Consider the following 17,341-nt stretch of genomic DNA (forward strand, 5'->3'; position numbering starts at 1 on the left):
CCTAGAGCTACTTGGAACCCTACTAATTCCACGACTGGTCTATCGACGTCACTGCACGAAGAGGCAAAAACAGACTTACCCCCATCGCGACGTCCCCCAAAGGCTAACTTTCTAGCCCCTGCTATCTGCTTGTTGCTAACCCGGTCGGCTAACTGCTAGCTTGTCTGCCCGGTCTGCTAATTGCTAGCCCTTGCTAACTGCTTGCTAACCCGGCCTACTAACTGCTAGCTTGCACCGGCCTGCTAACTGCTAGCTTACCTGCCCGGTCTGTAATTGCTAGCCCATGCTAACTGCTTGCTTGCTAACCCAGCCTGCTAACTGCTAGCTTGCCCCGGTCTACTAGCTGCTAGCTTGTTTAGCCCCAGCCTATTCGTTCCAGTGCAATTCGTTCCAGTCACAGGCAGCCGAATAACTGGAACGAAAGGCGGCCAAATGAGGTGTTGGCTTTAGGGATGATCAGTGAGATACACCTGCTGGAGCGCGTGCTACGGATGGGTGTTGCCATCGTGACCAGTGAACTGAGATAAGGCGAAGCTTTACCTAGCATGGACTTGTAGATGACCTGGAGCCAGTGGGTCTGGCGACGAATATGTAGCGAGGGCCAGCCGACTAGAGCATACAAGTCGCAGTGGTGGGTGGTATAAGGTGCTTTAGTGACAAAACGGATGGCACTGTGATAAACTGCATCCAGTTTGCTGAGTAGAGTGTTGGAAGCAATTTTGTAGATGACATCGCCGAAGTCGAGGATCGGTAGGATAGTCAGTTTTACTAGGGTAAGTTTGGCGGCGTGAGTGAAGGAGGCTTTGTTGCGGAATAGAAAGCCGATTCTTGATTTGATTTTCGATTGGAGATTTTTGATATGAGTCTGGAAGGAGAGTTTACAGTCTAGCCAGACACCTAGGTACTTATAGATGTCCACATATTCAAGGTCGGAACCATCCAGGGTGGTGATGCTGGTCAGGCGTGCGGGTGCAGGCAGTGAACGGTTGAAAAGCATGCATTTGGTTTTACTAGCGTTTAAGAGCAGTTGGAGGCCACGGAAGGAGTGTTGTATGGCATTGAAGCTCGTTTGGAGGTTAGATAGCACAGTGTCCAAGGACGGGCCGGAAGTATATAGAATGGTGTCGTCTGCGTAGAGGTGGATCAGGGAATCGCCCGCAGCAAGAGCAACATCATTGATACATACAGAGAAAATAGTCGGCCCGAGGATTGAACCCTGTGGCACCCCCATAGAGACTGCCAGAGGTCCGGACAGCATGCCCTCCGATTTGACACACTGAACTGCAAAGTAATTGGTGAACCAGGCAAGGCAGTCATCCGAAAAACCGAGGCTACTGAGTCTGCCGATAAGAATATGGTGATTGACAGAGTCGAAAGCCTTGGCAAGGTCGATGAAGACGGCTGCACAGTACTGTCTTTTATCGATGGTGGTTATGATATCGTTTAGTACCTTGAGCGTGGCTGAGGTGCACCCGTGACCGGCTCGGAAACCAGATTACACAGCGGAGAAGGTACGGTGGGATTCGAGATGGTCAGTGACCTGTTTGTTGACTTGGCTTTCAAAGACCTTAGATAGGCAGGGCAGGATGGACAGTTTGGGTCCAGGGTGTCTCCCCCTTTGAAGAGGGGGATGACTGCGGCAGCTTTCCAATTCTTGGGGATCTCAGACGATATGAAAGAGAGGTTGAACAGGCTGGTAATAGGGGTTGCGACAATGGCGGCGTATAGTTTCAGAAATAGAGGGTCCAGATTGTCAAGCCCAGCTGATTTGTACGGGTCCAGGTTTTGCAGCTCTTTCAGAACATCTGCTATCTGGATTTGGGTAAAGGAGAACCTGGAGAGGCTTGGGCGAGTAGCTGCGGAGGGGGGGGGGCGGAGCTGTTGGCTGAGGTTGGAGTAGCCAGGCGGAAGGCATGGCCAGCTGTTGAGAAATGCTTGTTGAAGTTTTCGATAATCATGGATTTATCGGTGGTGATCGTGTTACCTAGCCTCAGTGCAGTGGGCAGCTGGGAGGAGGTGCTCTTGTTCTCCATGGACTTCACAGTGTCCCAGAACTTTTTGGAGTTGGAGCTACAGGATGCAAACTTCTGCCTGAAGAAGCTGGCCTTAGCTTTCCTGACTGACTGCGTGTATTGGTTCCTGACTTCCCTGAACAGTTGCATATCGCAGGGACTATTCGATGCTATTGCAATCCGCCACAGGATATTTTTGTGCTGGTCGAGGGCAGTCAGGTCTGGAGTGAACCAAGGGCTGTATTTGTTCTTAGTTCTGCATTTTTTGAACGGAGCATGCTTATCTAAAATGGTGAGGAAGTTACTTTTAAAGAATGCCCAGGCATCCTCAACTGACGGGATGAGGTCAATGTCCTTCCAGGATACCCGGGCCAGGTCGATTAGAAAGGCCTGCTCACAGAAGTGTTTTAGGGAGCGTTTGACAGTGATGAGGGGTGGTCGTTTGACTGCGGCTCCGTAGCGGATACAGGCAATGAGGCAGTGATCGCTGAGATCCTGGTTGAAGACAGCGGAGGTGTATTTGGAGGGCCAGTTGGTCAGGATGACGTCTATGAGGGTGCCCTTGTTTATAGATTTAAGGTTGTACCTGGTGGGTTCCTTGATGATTTGTGTGAGATTGAGGGCATCTAGCTTAGATTGTAGGACTGCCGAGGTGGTAAGCATATTCCAGTTTAGGTCATCTAACAGAACAAACTCTGAAGCTAGATGGGGGGCGATCAATTCACAAATGGTGTCCAGGGCACAGCTGGGAGCTGAGGGGGGTCGGTAGCTGGTGGCAACAGTGAGAGACTTATTTCTGGAGAGAGTAATTTTCAAAATTAGTAGTTCGAACTGTTTGGGTATGGACCTGGAAAGTATGACATTACTTTGCAGGCTATCTCTGCAGTAAACTGCAACTCCTCCCCCTTTGGCAGTTCTATCTTGACGGAAAATGTTATAGTTGGGTATGGAAATCTCAGAATTTTTGGTGGCCTTCCTGAGCCAGGATTCAGACACGGCGAGGACATCAGGGTTAGCAGAGTGTGCTAAAGCTGTGAGTAAAACAAACTTAGGGAGGAGGCTTCTGATGTTGACATGCATGAAACCAAGGCTTTTTCGATCACAGAAGTCAACAAATGAGGGTGCCTGGGGACATGCAGGGCCTGGGTTTACCTCCACATCACCCGCGGAACAGAGGAGGAGTAGAATGAGGGTGCGGCTAAAGGCTATCAAAACTGGTCGCCTAGAGCGTTGAGGACAGAGAATAAAAGGAGCAGATTTCTGGGCATGGTAGAATATATTCAGGGCATAATGCGCCGACAGTGGTATGGTGGGGTGCGGGTACAGCGGAGGTAAGCCCAGGCACTGGGTGATGATGAGAGAGGTTGTATCTCTGGACATGCTGGTTGTAATGGGTGAGGTCACCGCATGTGTGGGAGGTGGGACAAAGGAGGTATCAGGGGTATGAAGAGTGGAACTAGGGGCTCCATTGTAAACTAAGACAATGATAACTAACCTGAACAACAGTATACAAGGCATATTGACATTTGAGAGAGACATACAGCGAGGCATACAGTAATCACAGGTGTTGAATTGGGAGAGCTAGCTAAAACAGTAGCTAAAACAGTAGGTGAGACAACAACAGCTAATCAGCTAGCACAAGAACAGCAGGTAAAATGGCGTTGACTAGGCAGGGAGGGTCGGATTAACTACACACAGAGCCTGAGTGCAGTTGGGGCCGACAGATAAAACATAAACAAGCAGAATGGAGTACCATGATTAATGGATAGTCCAGCATGCATCAGCTATGTAGCCAAGTGATCAGTGTCCAGGGGGCAGCGGTGGATGGGGCAGGGAAGCTGGACTGGTGAGTATTATCCAGGTAAGGTAAAAGCCGCTAGCAGTGGCTAACAATGACTAAATAGCTTGTAGCTAGTTAGCTGGTTAGCTTCTGGAGGTTCTTGAGTGTGTTCTAAAAATTAAAAATAATAGTGATTCCGTATCACATTGGGTGAGGCAGGTTACCGGAAGGTATAAACAAATAAAAAATCGAAAAGAGATTGAAAGTAAGTATGGGTCCAGTGAGTGTTTGGGATGCGGCGATTCAGACGGCTTAGCAGGCCTGTGCTAACAAGCTAACAGTTAGTAGGCCGGGGCTAAACAAGGTAGCAGTTAGCGGACTGGGGCTAAACAAGCTAGCAGTTAGCAGGCCGAATTAGCAAGCAAGGAGATAGCAGTTATGCCAATATAGGACTTGTTTTACTGTGGATATAGATACTTTTGTATCTGTTTCCTCGAGCATCTTCACAAGGTTCTTTGCTGTTGTTCTGGGATTGATTTTCACTTTTCACACCAAAGTACATTAATTTCTAGGAGACAGAATGCATCTCCTTCCTGAGCGGTATGACGGCTGCATGGTCCCATGGTGATTATACTTGCGTACTATTGTTTGCACAGATGAACGTGGTACCTTCAGGCGTTTGAAAATTGCTCCCAATGAAGAACCAGACTTGTGGAGGTCTACAATTTTTTTCTGAGGTCTTGGCTGATTTCTTTTGATTTTCATATGATGTCAAGCAAAGAGGCACTGAGTTTGAAGGTAGGCCTTGAAATACATCCACAGGTACACCTCCAATTGACTCAAATAATGACAATTAGCCAATTAGAAGCTTCTAAAGTCATGACATAATTTTCTGGAATTTTTCCAAGCAGTTTAAAGGCACAGTCAACTTAGTGTATGTAAACCTCTGACCCACTGGAATTGTGATACTGTGAATTATAAGTGACATAATCTGTCTGTAAACAATTGTTGGAAAAATTACTTACGTCATGCACAAAGTAAATGTCCTAACCGACTTGCCAAAACTATAGTTTGTTAACAAGACATTTGTGGAGTGGTTGAAAAATTAGTTTTAATGACTACAACCTAAGTGTATGTAAACGTACGACTTCAACTGTACACAACGTCAACTATGACAGACAAAATGAGAAAAAAAATCAAGAAAATCACATTGTAGGATTTTTAATGAATTTATTTGCAAATTATGGTGGAAAATAAATATTTGGTCACCTACAAACAAGCAAGATTTCTGGCTCTCACAGACCTGTAACTTCTTTAAGAGGCTCCTCTGTCCTCTACTCGTTACCTGTATTAATGGCACCTGTTTGAACTTGTTATCAGTATAAAAGACACCTGTCCACAACCTTAAACAGTCACACTCCAAACTCCACTATGGCCAAGACCAAAGAGCTGTCAAAGGACACCAGAAACAAAATTGTAGACCTGCACCAGGCTGGGAAGACTGCATCAGCAATAGGTAAGCAGCTTGGTTTGAAGAAATCAAATGTGGGAGCAATTATTAGGAAATGGAAGACATACAAGACCACTGATAATCTCCCTCGATCTGGGGCTCCACGCAAGATATCACCCCGTGGGGTCAAAATGATCACAAGACCGGTGCGCAAAAATCCCAGAACCACACGGGGGGACCTAGTGAATGACCTGCAGAGAGCTGGGACCAAAGTAACAAAGCCTACCATCAGTAACACACTACGCCGCCAGGGACTCAAATCCTGCAGTGCCAGACGTGTCCCCCTGCTTAAGCCAGTACATGTCCAGGCATGTCTGAAGTTTGCTAGAGAGCATTTGGATGATCCAGAAGAAGATTGGGAGAATGTCATATGGTCAGATGAAACCAAAATAGAACCTTTTGGTAAAAACTCAACTCGTTGTGTTTGGAGGACAAAGAATGCTGAGTTGCATCCAAAGAACACCATACCTTCTGTGAAGCATGGGGGTGGAAACATCATGCTTTGGGGCTGTTTTTCTGCAAAGGGACTAGGACGACTGATCCGTGTAAAGGAAATAATGAATGGGGCCATGTATCGTGAGATTTTGAGTGAAAACCTCCTTCCATCAGCAAGGGCATTGAAGATGAAACGTGGCTGGGTCTTTCAGCATGACAATGATCCCAAACACACCGCCCGGGCAATGAAGGAGTGGCTTCGTAAGAAGCATTTCAAGGTCCTGGAGTGGCCTAGCCAGTCTCCAGATCTCAACCCCATAATAAATCTTTGGAGGGAGTTGAAAGTCCGTGTTGCCCAGCAACAGCCCCAAAACATCACTGCTCTAGAGGAGATCTGCATGGAGGAATGGGCCAAAATACCAGCAACAGTGTGTGAAAACCTTGTGAAGACTTTTGACCTCTGTCATTCCCAACAAAGGGTATATAACAAAGTATTGAGAAAAACATTTGTTATTGACCAAATACTTATTTTCCACCATCATTTGCAAATAAATTCATTAAAAATCCTACAATGTATTTTCTGGATTTTTTTTGCAAAATATTTTGCATATGCAAAATACTGTATGTGTGCGCATCCAATAACATTTCATTTAATTTAAATTGATTTAGCTGCTTATCATTGGCCTCATTATTTCTCCACTACATTGTTCAAGTTCCAAGTAAGGAGAAAGGATCTAATTTGTGAGTAGGCTGCTCACTGTGCTCAGGCAGAGGACTGTTTTCATTCTGCTGCTAATACCTCCATATTGAAAAGCTGTGACACGCTATCTTTCGTCATAAGCCTGGAATATCATGGTAGACCGTCTCAAACTCCTATAGCCCTGGTGGCTGATAGCTTTCCCCCACACAGTTGTGGTCCCCCACACAGTTGTGGTCCTCCTCAAAGTTGTGGTCCCCCACACTGCTGAGGTCCCCCACACAATTGTGGTCCTCCACACAGTTGTGGTCCCCCACACCGCTGAGGTTCCCCACACCACTGAGGTCCCCCACACTGCTGAGGTCCCCCACACCGCTGAGGTCCCCCACACCGCTGAGGTCCCCCACACCGCTGAGGTCCCCCACACCACTGAGGTCCCCCACACCGCTGAGGTCCCCCACACCAATGAGGTCCCCCTCACCGCTGAGGTCCCCCACTCCGCTGAGGTCCCCCACACCGCTGAGGTTCCCCACACCGCTGAGGTCCCCCACACCAATGAGGTCCCCCACACCAATGAGGTCCCCCTCACCGCTGAGTTCCCCCACTCCGCTGATATCCCCCACTCCACTGAGGTCCCCCACTCCGCTGAGGTCCCCCACTCCGCTGAGGTCCCCCACTCCGCTGAGGTCCCCCACACCGCTGAGGTCCCCCACTCCGCTGAGGTCCCCCACATAACACATTTTTCAGCTGAAGCCGCTGTCTCTTAATATTTGTAATATTTGTATTTATTTATAAGTGAGTAATACAACACAATCCTATATGTTTAATCTTTTCATATTTTAAGCCACATTGATTAAGCTGCAGGGGCATAAGGAATGATCATTCAAATGCAAATTGGTTCTGAGTAATATTTCGTTAGAATGGATCAGACTTAACGCCCTCTTTAGACTACATTGTGTGCTGCCAAAGGGGAAGTGTGGTAGTTTTCTTTTATAGCCTTCTATGTTCAGGGGGTTTATTCTTAAATACCTACTGTATTAAGCACAGTGTGGACACTATGCTGTGTAAAGGAAGTTCAAGATCAGCACCAAGAAATGCTGTTTTAGTCTACTTTATGTTTTTACTTCTTGAGATCTCTGTTATAATGCTATCTAATGTGATTAGGCCTTATATTGACTTTCAGTCAACTGATTTAACTACGAGGCTAATTAATACAGTAAAGGTCTACTCTGAGCATGTGCAGTAGGAGGTGAAGGTGGGGCACGATTTGTGTGGTGACACTGGTGCCTGTGGTGGTGCTTGGTGTCAGGGAAGGGAGCTGAAAGGCTGTGTGGGTTGGGGGTGTGGTGGTGGAGCAGTATGTGTAGTGTTGGGGTGGGAGGTGGAGGAGGGCTGATGTGTGATGTGACACATGCAGGTGTAAAAGACAGGACCCCTGCAGAGGAAGGCAGGACACTGTGGACAGTGATGTGACACTGCGGATTCCGTTTGCCTCTTTACACCTCTTTCTCTCTCTCTCTCAAATAAATTCAAGGAGCTTTATTCTCATGGGAAACACGTTTACATTGCCAAAGCAAGTGAAATGGATGAAAAAAAGTTCAATCAATGTGAACAGTACATATTACACTCATACAAGTTCCAAAAGAATAAAGACATTTCAAATGTCATATTATGTCTATATACAGTGTTGTAGCGATGTGCAAATTGTTAAAGTACAAAAGGGAAAATAAATAAGTATGGGTTGTATTTACAATGGTGTTTGTTCTTCACTGGTTGCCCTTTTCTTGTGGCAACATGTCACAAATCTTGCTGCTGTGATGGCACACTGTGGTAGTTCACCAAGTAGATGTGGGAGTTTATCAAAATTGGATTTGTTTTCTAGTTCTTTGTTGGTTTATGTAATCTGAGAGAAATAAGTGTCTCTAATGTGGTCATACATTTGGCAGGAGGTTGGGAAGGGCAGCTCAGTTTCCACATCATTTTCTGGGCAGTGTGCACATGGCCTGCCTTTCTCAATAGCAAGGCTATGCTCACTGAGTCTTTACATAGTTTATGGCCAAATAGCATTCAGAACAACATATTTTTACCTTGTCAGCTCGGGGATTCAATTTAGCAACCTTTCAGTTACTGACCCAACACTCTAACCACTAGGCTGCCTGCGGTTTGGAAATCACTTCATTTTAAGTGGATGTAGAATTTAACGTCTCTTTTCTAGATTTTGACAATTAGCGGGTATCAGCCTAATTCTGCTCTTAGTACATTATTTGGTGTTTTATATTGTACACAGAGGATATTTTATCAGAATTCTGCATGCAGTGTTAGTCCCATTTTGTGAATTCTTGATTGGTGAGTGGACCCCAAACCTCACAACCGTAAAGGGCAATGGGTTCTAGAACTGATTTAAGTATTTTTAGCCAGATCCCTCAAAAATTATTTAACAGGTAAGTTGACTGAGAACACATTCTCAGCAACAACCTGGGGAATAGTTACAGGGGTGGGGGTAGGAATTAGCCAATTGTACATTTGGGATGATTAGGTGGCCATGATGGTCAGATTGGGAATTTAGCCAGGACACCAGGGTTAACACCCCTACTCTTACAATAAGTGCCATGGGATCTTTAGTGACCACAGTGAGTCAGAACACCCATTTAACAGCCCATCTGAAAGACAGCAACCTACACAAGTCTCCAATCACTACCCTGGGTCATTGGGATATTTTTTTAGACCAGAGGAAAGGGTGCCTCCTACTGGCCCTCCACACCACTACCAGCAGAATCTGGTCTCCCATCCAGGGATTGACCAGGACCAATCCTGCTTGGCTTCTGAAGCAAGCCAGCAGTGGGATGCAGAGTGGTATGCTGCTGGCTAATTGATAGGTCAAATCTTATGTTCTTTTTGATGGCATAGAAGGCCCTTCTTGCCTTGTCTCTCAGATTGTTCACAGCTTTGTGGAAGTTACTTGTGGCGCTGATGTTTAGGCCGTGGTATGTATCGTTTTTTCTGTGCTTAGGGAAACTGTCTTGATGGAATTTGTATTTTTGATCCTGGCAACTGGACCATTTTTGGTCTGACAGAATCTTTGCAGAAGATCTAGATGCTGCTGTAGGCCATCCTTGGTTGGTGACTGAAGCACCAGATCATCAGCAAACAGTAGATATTTGACTTCAGATTCTAGTAGGGTGAGGCCGGGGGCTGCAGACTGTTTTAGTGCCCTCACCAATTCGTTGATTTACATGTTGAAGAGGGTGGGGCTTAATCTGCACACCCCACGGCCCCATGTAAATGGGTTTTATAATGTCATATGTTTTTCCCCCAACACCAATTTCCATCAATTTGTATAGCAGACCCTGATGCCAAATTGAGTCAAAAGCTTTTTTGAAGTCAACAAAGCATAAGAGACTTTGCCTTGTTTTGGTTTGTTTGTTTGTCAATTAGGGTGTGCAGGGTGAATATGTGGTCTGTCGTACGGTAATTTGGTAAAAAGCCGATTGACATTTGCTCAGTACATTGTTTTCACTGAGGAAATGTACAAGTCTGCTGTTAATGATAATGCAGAGGATTTTCCCAAGGTTGCTGTTGACGCATATCCCACGGTAGTTATTGGGGTCAAATTTGTCTCCACTTTTGCGGATTGATGTTATCAGTCCTTGGTTCCAAGAATTTGGGGAAGATGCCAGAGCTGAGGATGATGTTAAAGAGTTTAAGTATAGGCAATTGTTATTTGTGGTCTGTATATTTTATAATTTCATGTAGGATACAATCAACACCACAGGCCTTTTTGGGTTGGAGGGTTTGTATTTTGTCCTGAAGTTCATTCAATCTAATAGGAGAATCTAGTGGGTTCTGGTAGTCTTTAATAGCTGATTCTAAGATTTGTAATTGTATATTTTTTTGTTCTTTGTTATAGAGCCAAAAAGATTGGAGAGGTGGTTTATCCACATCTCCATTTTGGATAGATAACTCTTTGTGTGGTTTGTTTAGTGTGTTCCAATTTTCTCTGAAGTGGTTAGATTCTATGGATTATATTGAACTGATTTCTGACATGCTGTTCCTTCTTTTTCCATAGTGTATTTCTGTATTGTTTTAGTGTTTCACCATAGTGAAGGCATAGACTCAGATTTTCTGTACCTCTATGTTTTTGGTTGGATATGTTTCTCAATATCTTTCTTAGGTTTTTACATTCTTCATCAAACAGTTTGATAGAGAAGCTGAGAGGTCAAATACACTGATTGAATTTGTTTTTTTGGTAGGCTTCTACGCTACTTTCCTTCCATCCGTAGCATTTCTTAATATTGTGCAGTTCTTTTGGCTTTGATGCCTTATGATTGAGTATTGCTCTGTTCAGGTAGACTGTGATTTTGCTGTGATCTGATAAGGGTGTTAGTGGGCTGACTGTGAACACTCTGAGACACTCTGGGTTGAGGTCAGTGATAAAGTAATCTACAGTACCTCTGCCAAGGGATGAGCTGTTGGTGTACTACTATAGGAGTCTCCTCAAAGCCTACCATTGACTATGTGCAGACCCAGCATGTGACACAGCTGCAGGAGTTGTTTTGTCTTAGTTGTGTCTATGGGGGGGAGGTTGCATATTTGGAAGGGAATACTGTCCCCTCTAGGTAGGTGTTTGTCCCCCTGTGTGCTGAGAGTGTCAGGTTCTTGTCCAGTATAGGTCGCCACAGACTTGTACATGTCCCTGGGCCTGGAAATGGTTGATTTCCCCCGCTCACAATTGGCCCAGAGTCATCCGGGTTAGGGTTTGGTCATAGTAGGCCATCATTGTAAATACAAATTCGTTCTTAACTGACTTGCCTAGTTAAATAAAGGTTAAATAAAAAATAAATATAGGTGGCACACATGATGACATTTTCTCTGTTGAGATAATTTCCTTATTCACTAATTTAATAGAGTGGTCAGGTCTGTTCTATACCAAATTAGCATATCCCCTGAGTCTCTTCCCTGTTTCACACCTGGTAGCTTGGTGGATGCGACTACCAGTTCTCTGTAACCTAGAGGGCAACCGGTGGGTCCATCTCCTCTATATCCTCTTGTAGGATGACAATGTCCGTATTTCCTTCTCTTTTTTTTTACCCCTTTTTCTCCCCAATTTCGTGGTGTCCAATTGTTTTAGTAGCTACTATCTTGTCTCATCGCTACAACTCCCGTACGGGCTCGGGTGAGGCGAAGGTTGAAAGTCATGCGTCCTCCAATACACAACCCAACCAAGCCGCACTGCTTCTTAACACAGCGCGCATCCAACCCGGAAGCCAGCCGCACCAATGTGTACCTGGCAACCTTGGTTAGCGTGCACTGTGTCCAGCCCGCCACAGGAGTTGCTGGTGCGCGATGAGACAAGGACATCCCTACGGGCCAAGCCCTCCCTAACCCGGACGACGCTAGGCCAATTGTGCGTCGCCCCACGGACCTCCCGGTCGCAGCCGGTTACGACAGAGCCTGGGCGCAAACCCAGAGTCTCTGATGGTACAGCTGGCGCTGCAGTACAGCGCCCTTAACCACTGCGCCACCAGGGAGGCCTCAATGTCCGTATTTCCAATGTGTTTGGTGAAGTTTTGGTTCCTGCTCTTTAGGCCAAAGGCAGATGACCTCAGACCTTGTATATTCCAGGATGAGATAGTAAATGTGTTGTGTTCCATAGTGTCTAGTGCTGTTTTTTGTGTGGTTTAGGCCCAGACCATTACAGTAGTTGTGAGCAGAGCATGTTGAGCATCTCATACATACCTCTTAGGTCGCAGGATGGGGCTTGGGGCGGTGCATTAGTAGGGCTTGGGCCTGTTGCTCTGCTCACAGCCTTTTCATATGTGCAGCTGTCATGTTGAGGTCCTTGCTGCAGTGGCGGGGGGCAGAAGAGGCCTGATCTGGGGGAGCCTATATAGGGTGTGTCCAGCCAGGGTTTGTTTGGGGTAGTCTCAGCTGGTTGGGGTATAGCTTGTGAAGCTGTGGTCTGGGTGTAGGTCTTCTTGGCATGGGTTCTCGGTGCAGGTCTTTCGGGGGGGGGGGGGGGTGGACTTGGTCGTAAAGGCTGTTCAAGTCCAGGGTGAAGTTGCGCGCCAGGTATACATTAGGTTTTGAGAAACAGTCTGGGAAAATTATTGCATTCACCTGCTGTATGGTGGCAGGGTGAAAGTATTTTCGTGGTAGCATGGTGGAGGTAACCACTTGTGCATTGAGGAAAGTGGAAGAAGCTTTTTAAATCAGTCCCTTGAGTGCTGTTGCCACCCTTTCCTGCTGGGTCCTCAGGTAATTTGTTCCCGTGTGAATGATGATGTGGCTGGGGGACACTAGTCTGTCCTCTGACGACAGCTCCAGGGCATGCCTAGTGTTTGGGCACCAGAGTTAAGCCAGTTTGTGTTTGGGAAAAAGTATTTGCCATTTGAGTCAATGAGGAGCACAATCTGTGGGTTTTGTGTGTCCTCGGTGGGGGGGTTATCAGGAGGGCTATTGGGGGACCTGACAGGAGGGCTGTTAGGAGTGGGTGGGGTCTGTTGGGTTGGTGGGTCCTGTGTTGTCTGTCCCATTGTGGTGTTGAGGTTGTGTTCCGGGTCCGTGTCTGAGGTGGGCTGTTCTGCTGGCTTGTCTGAGGGAGTGTCCTGCTCTCTGTCACACCTCAGCTTTCTGACCTCGTCCTTCAGTGCCATGTGTGCCTCTTTAAGTTATCTCACCTCAGTTCGTAGAGCAGCCAGCTCTCTCAGACAGCCGTCCATCTCCACATTCTGCCCTCTGGGCTTTGTTGGGAGGGTGTTGTTGTGCTGGTCTGTTTTGTGGGCTTGTGAGCTTGACTATCCTCGTCTGCAGGATAGTTTGAAGAGGTGTGATCAGACTCACTCAGGGTGGGGGAGTTTTCACAAAGAGAGAGATTTACCTGCTTTGCTCTCTCTCTTTGATCCCATAAAAGCCCTGCTGGAACTGCATGAGGATTCCCTGCACCATCACTGTCCCATACTTGTACATGTTGACAGAGGTTGTTTCGATTTCCTCAATGTCTAGTATTCTGAGTTTCCACCCTGGGCCAATACCCTCTCTCTGGACATAGGGGTAGTGTGCTCTTATAGCGCTGTGCCATGCCAGGGGATGGTCTGTGTGGAAAATTAAGTTTCTTACGTTTTATATTCCCCTCTTTATAGAAGTCAGCAAATCGTGTCTCTGTATTGTTATTGGTGCTTCTAAGGCCTCTGCATTTGGGGGGAGGGGTTGTGAAACTCTCCTGCCATTGTTGGGCTCAAGAGTTTTCACACATCTGACTTCACACTTCAGTGCTAATTGAAGGTGCTGCCAGGTCTGTTCTGTCCAAGCAGCTTGGTAGCTTAGTATACTTATTTACTTAGCTTTATATAATAAAATTACCTAGAGATTATTGTCTTTTAATTTTTGTCTTCAGAAGTAGCTTCAGACTGAATATTACTCACTCAGTTTTGTGTTGGATGGTATTTCCAGGTTCCGCTATGTTTCTTCTGCAGGTTTTGGTTTGTTAGAAGTTTTTTCTTGATAGTCCTTGGTAGCAATAGTCCATTCAGGTAATTTTGTCCAAAATCAAAGTTTTAGGTATGGAATTTTGATGTTGAGGTTAGTATCATGCATAAGTCCTTGTGCAACTATAATTCTATAATATCCAACTATAATTCTATCTTTTTTGCAGAGGAGTTCCTCTCTCCCGCTCTTCTTTCTCTTTCTCTCTCTCTGTCTGTCTCTCTCTCTGTCTCCCCCTCTGTCTCTCTGTCTCTGTCTCTCTCTCTCTCTCTCTCTCTCTCTCTCTCTGTCTCTCTCTCTGTCTCTCTCGGTCTCTCTGTCTCTTTCTCTCTGTCTCTCTCTCTCTGTCTCTCTATCTCTCACTGTGTTTTATGACTCATAAACAGCCTTTATTTACCACTGTCTCTCTCTCTCTCTCTCTGTCTCTCTCTCTCTGTCTCTGTCTCTGTCTCTCTCTCCCACTCTCTCTCTCTGTCTCTCTCTCTCTCTGTCTCTCTGTCTCTGTCTCTCTCTGCCTCTCTCTCTCTCTCTCTCTCTCTCTCTCTCTCTCTGTCTCTGTCTCTCTCTCCCTCTCTCTCTCTCTCTGTGTCTCTCTCTCTCTGTCTCTCTATCTCTCACTGTGTTTTTTGACTCATAAACTGACTTTATTTACCACTGTCTCTCTCTCTGCTTGTGGTTTTCAACAGGCTAATGAGATCACTATGGAAAAGTGCTCGCCCAGAGGTTTAGGATTAATCAGTCAGTATAATGAGAAGGCTATATATTGAATAAAGTGATGTATGTGTTTTGTGTTGTCGTGATACTGTCAGTTTGGCGGTTGAGTGGGAGTTGTGATAAGGTATGTAATGTGACAGATCAGAGTGTTGGTGACTGCTGGGTTTTGTCATGTCTCTGGGTGTTACTTTAGACCTGCAGCTTGATGCTGCTCTTATCTCAATTCTAAATGGTCAAATATGAATGGTTTGTTACACACTATTCTTTGACATGCTCTCTCTCTCTCTTTTCTCTTTTCCCCTTTTTCTTTCTCTCGTCCATCTGTCTGTCTCTTGCGCTCTCTCTATCTCTTCCCCCTTTCCCTCTCTCTATCTCTTCCCCCTTTCTCTCTATCTCTTCCCCCTTTCCCTCTCTCTCCCTCTCTCTCTCTCTCTCTCTCTCTTTCTCTCTTTCTCATGCTCTCTCTCTCTCTCCCCTCTCTCTCTCTGAATCTTTCTCTCCCCCCTCTCTCGCTCTATCTCTGTATCTCTTTCTTTCCTCCAGTCTACATTGAGGACCTGGCGCGGAGCGTGGAGCAGAGCAGACGGCTCATCATCGTGTTGACTCCTGAGTTTGTGGCCAAGCGTGGCTGGAGCATCTTCCAGCTGGAGACTCGGCTCCACAGCATGCTGGTGACCGGGGAGATCAAGGTGATTATGATCGAGTGTGCCAACCTCAAGAGCGTCATCAACTACCAGGAAGTGGAGGCCCTGAAGCACACCATCAAAGTCCTCTCCATCATCAAGTGGAGGGGCCCCAAGAGCAATGAGCTCAAGTCTATGTTCTGGAAGCAGGTGATATACGAGATGCCGGTGAAGAGGAAAGAGATGCTGTCTCGCCGGCAGGTGCTAGACTCCAGGGAGCAGGGTCTGTTCGGCGACCTGCAGACGGTCTCCACCATCGCCATGACGACCACATCTGCCTCGATGGTGCCCGCCCACCACGCTGAGATTCCAGACTTTAACCAGACCAGCCACCCTCAGATGAGACACTACTGCACCCGTAGCTACGAGTATAAGATGCCTGCCTCCCCCGTGCAGATAGCCACCTTGAGTAACCGTCACATATACTGCAATATCCCCATGACGCTGCTCAACGGACAGGTGACTCAGAACAACACGATGGGAAAGAGCAAGCAGGAGATCCACTTGAACAGCACTTTCGTCCCTCTATCTGGGGGGGAACACACAAGTGATATCTGGTAGACTGATATCCAGCTTGATGCCACATCTCTTATGTCTTTGTCTTTTATCTGCATGAAGATTCATTTAGACAAAACACTGATCAAAAACCATTCTGCACACAATCATTTCTCGCAGACTATTTTCATTAGCGGTTAAATGTTTTCTGGATTTGTCTTTTTTCGTTCAGTCTTTAAAGAAATCAAGGACAAAAGGAGTTGCTCCAGTCATCATTTTCTTACTTGAAAAATGTCTCCTTTTTTGAGATGAGTAATAAATGAAAAAAACTTGTTTTTAATGTTCAAGGTATTGTTATTATGTACAGTTTTCATATCTTCTATAGACAGTCTTGATGATTCCTTTAAGATTTTAATGGTGTGAGTATGTGAGTGAATCCAAATTGAAAGATTCTGACCTGTGATTTTTTTCATGGGAAAAGGGAACGTTTCTCATTGCAGCACAATTCTGTAAAGATGGACTGAAAACATTCTCTGTGAGCTTTAAAAATGTTACAGTATATTTAAGCAAATCAATAATGTTTGAATTTACACAAGCTATTGTCATTGTTTGAGGCCAATTAATAATGAATATTTGAATTGTTTAATGCAGTATTTGTTTGAGTTGTAGTCTGTGACTAGTTGCTGTCTCTTGAGTTCTGCCTGTTACTTTGCTTATTTTAGTTGTACAAAACAAGAAGCCTTTTTCTCTGCTGAATTCCTCCCCTGCTTCACCTGCCTTCCTTCCTCTGTTGGCCATATTGTTTTCAGATGGCCATTGAGTGGTCTTTTTGAGGATGAGCCGCTCTCCAAATGGTACAGATGGACTCGGTGGTGCTTTCGGAAACGATGGTAGTTTTGACTGAATGTATTGTAGAAATGAAAGGGAACTGGAATCACCTGAGAGATATTTGCATTTGTATCTATTTTATTTGATTGATTTCATTTGCTAAATGAGAAGAGAATAGTCTTATAGAATCATCCTCTTTTCAGTTGCTCTGATATTTCCATCTTAGAAAATGAATCCTATTTGTCTGCAAGGATTTGTAATATAGCAGCCTCTATCTGTCTCATTGAGTTATGGAGGAATAATCAGCTTCTAATGTGTCTCATTGAGTTATAGAGGAATGATCAGCCTCAAATCTATCTCATTGAGTTATAGAGGAATAATCAGCCGAAATGCCAAGATTGTAACAAAGATGACTTGGTGACCTTCAAGAGCAAACTAAAACACTAACGGCAGGAGGTCAAAGAGATTGCAGCGATCAGTTTGAACCGTTGCTGAACTGCCCACTGATGTCTTCTTCAACACCAGTTATACATCGTATAAGTTTATTTAATGCCTTTTTGTCTGTTTGCAAGCTGATGGATTTTGATAGAGCATCAATGTGCATTCTCTACTTATATGATGAAATGAAATTTTGTTGGACCCTTGCGAATGGCTGTATATTAAATCATGTTGAAATAAACCGGTTGTTTACTGCTTGATTTATTC

The 17,341-nt window shown here is 45.5% G+C and overlaps 1 protein-coding gene across 4 annotated transcripts in view; it reads left to right on the top strand.

Moving 5' to 3' along the window:
• The window catches only part of LOC110504767 (X-linked interleukin-1 receptor accessory protein-like 2), a 457,839-nt gene extending 440,524 nt beyond the window's left edge, over positions 1-17,315 (top strand). For all 4 annotated transcript variants that reach the window (XM_090219380.1, XM_021583579.3, XM_090219381.1 and 1 more), the window contains one exon: positions 15,174-17,315. In XM_090219380.1, coding sequence (XP_090075506.1) covers positions 15,174-15,874 — 701 coding nt within the window. In that variant the 3' untranslated portion in view covers positions 15,875-17,315. The remainder of the gene's footprint in view (positions 1-15,173) is intronic.
• Positions 17,316-17,341: the final 26 nt, after the last annotated feature.

The sequence above is a fragment of the Oncorhynchus mykiss genome, chromosome 25, assembly GCF_057628025.1.
Source record: "Oncorhynchus mykiss isolate SJ-2025 chromosome 25, ASM5762802v1, whole genome shotgun sequence".
NCBI classification, from domain to species: Eukaryota; Metazoa; Chordata; class Actinopteri; order Salmoniformes; family Salmonidae; genus Oncorhynchus; species Oncorhynchus mykiss.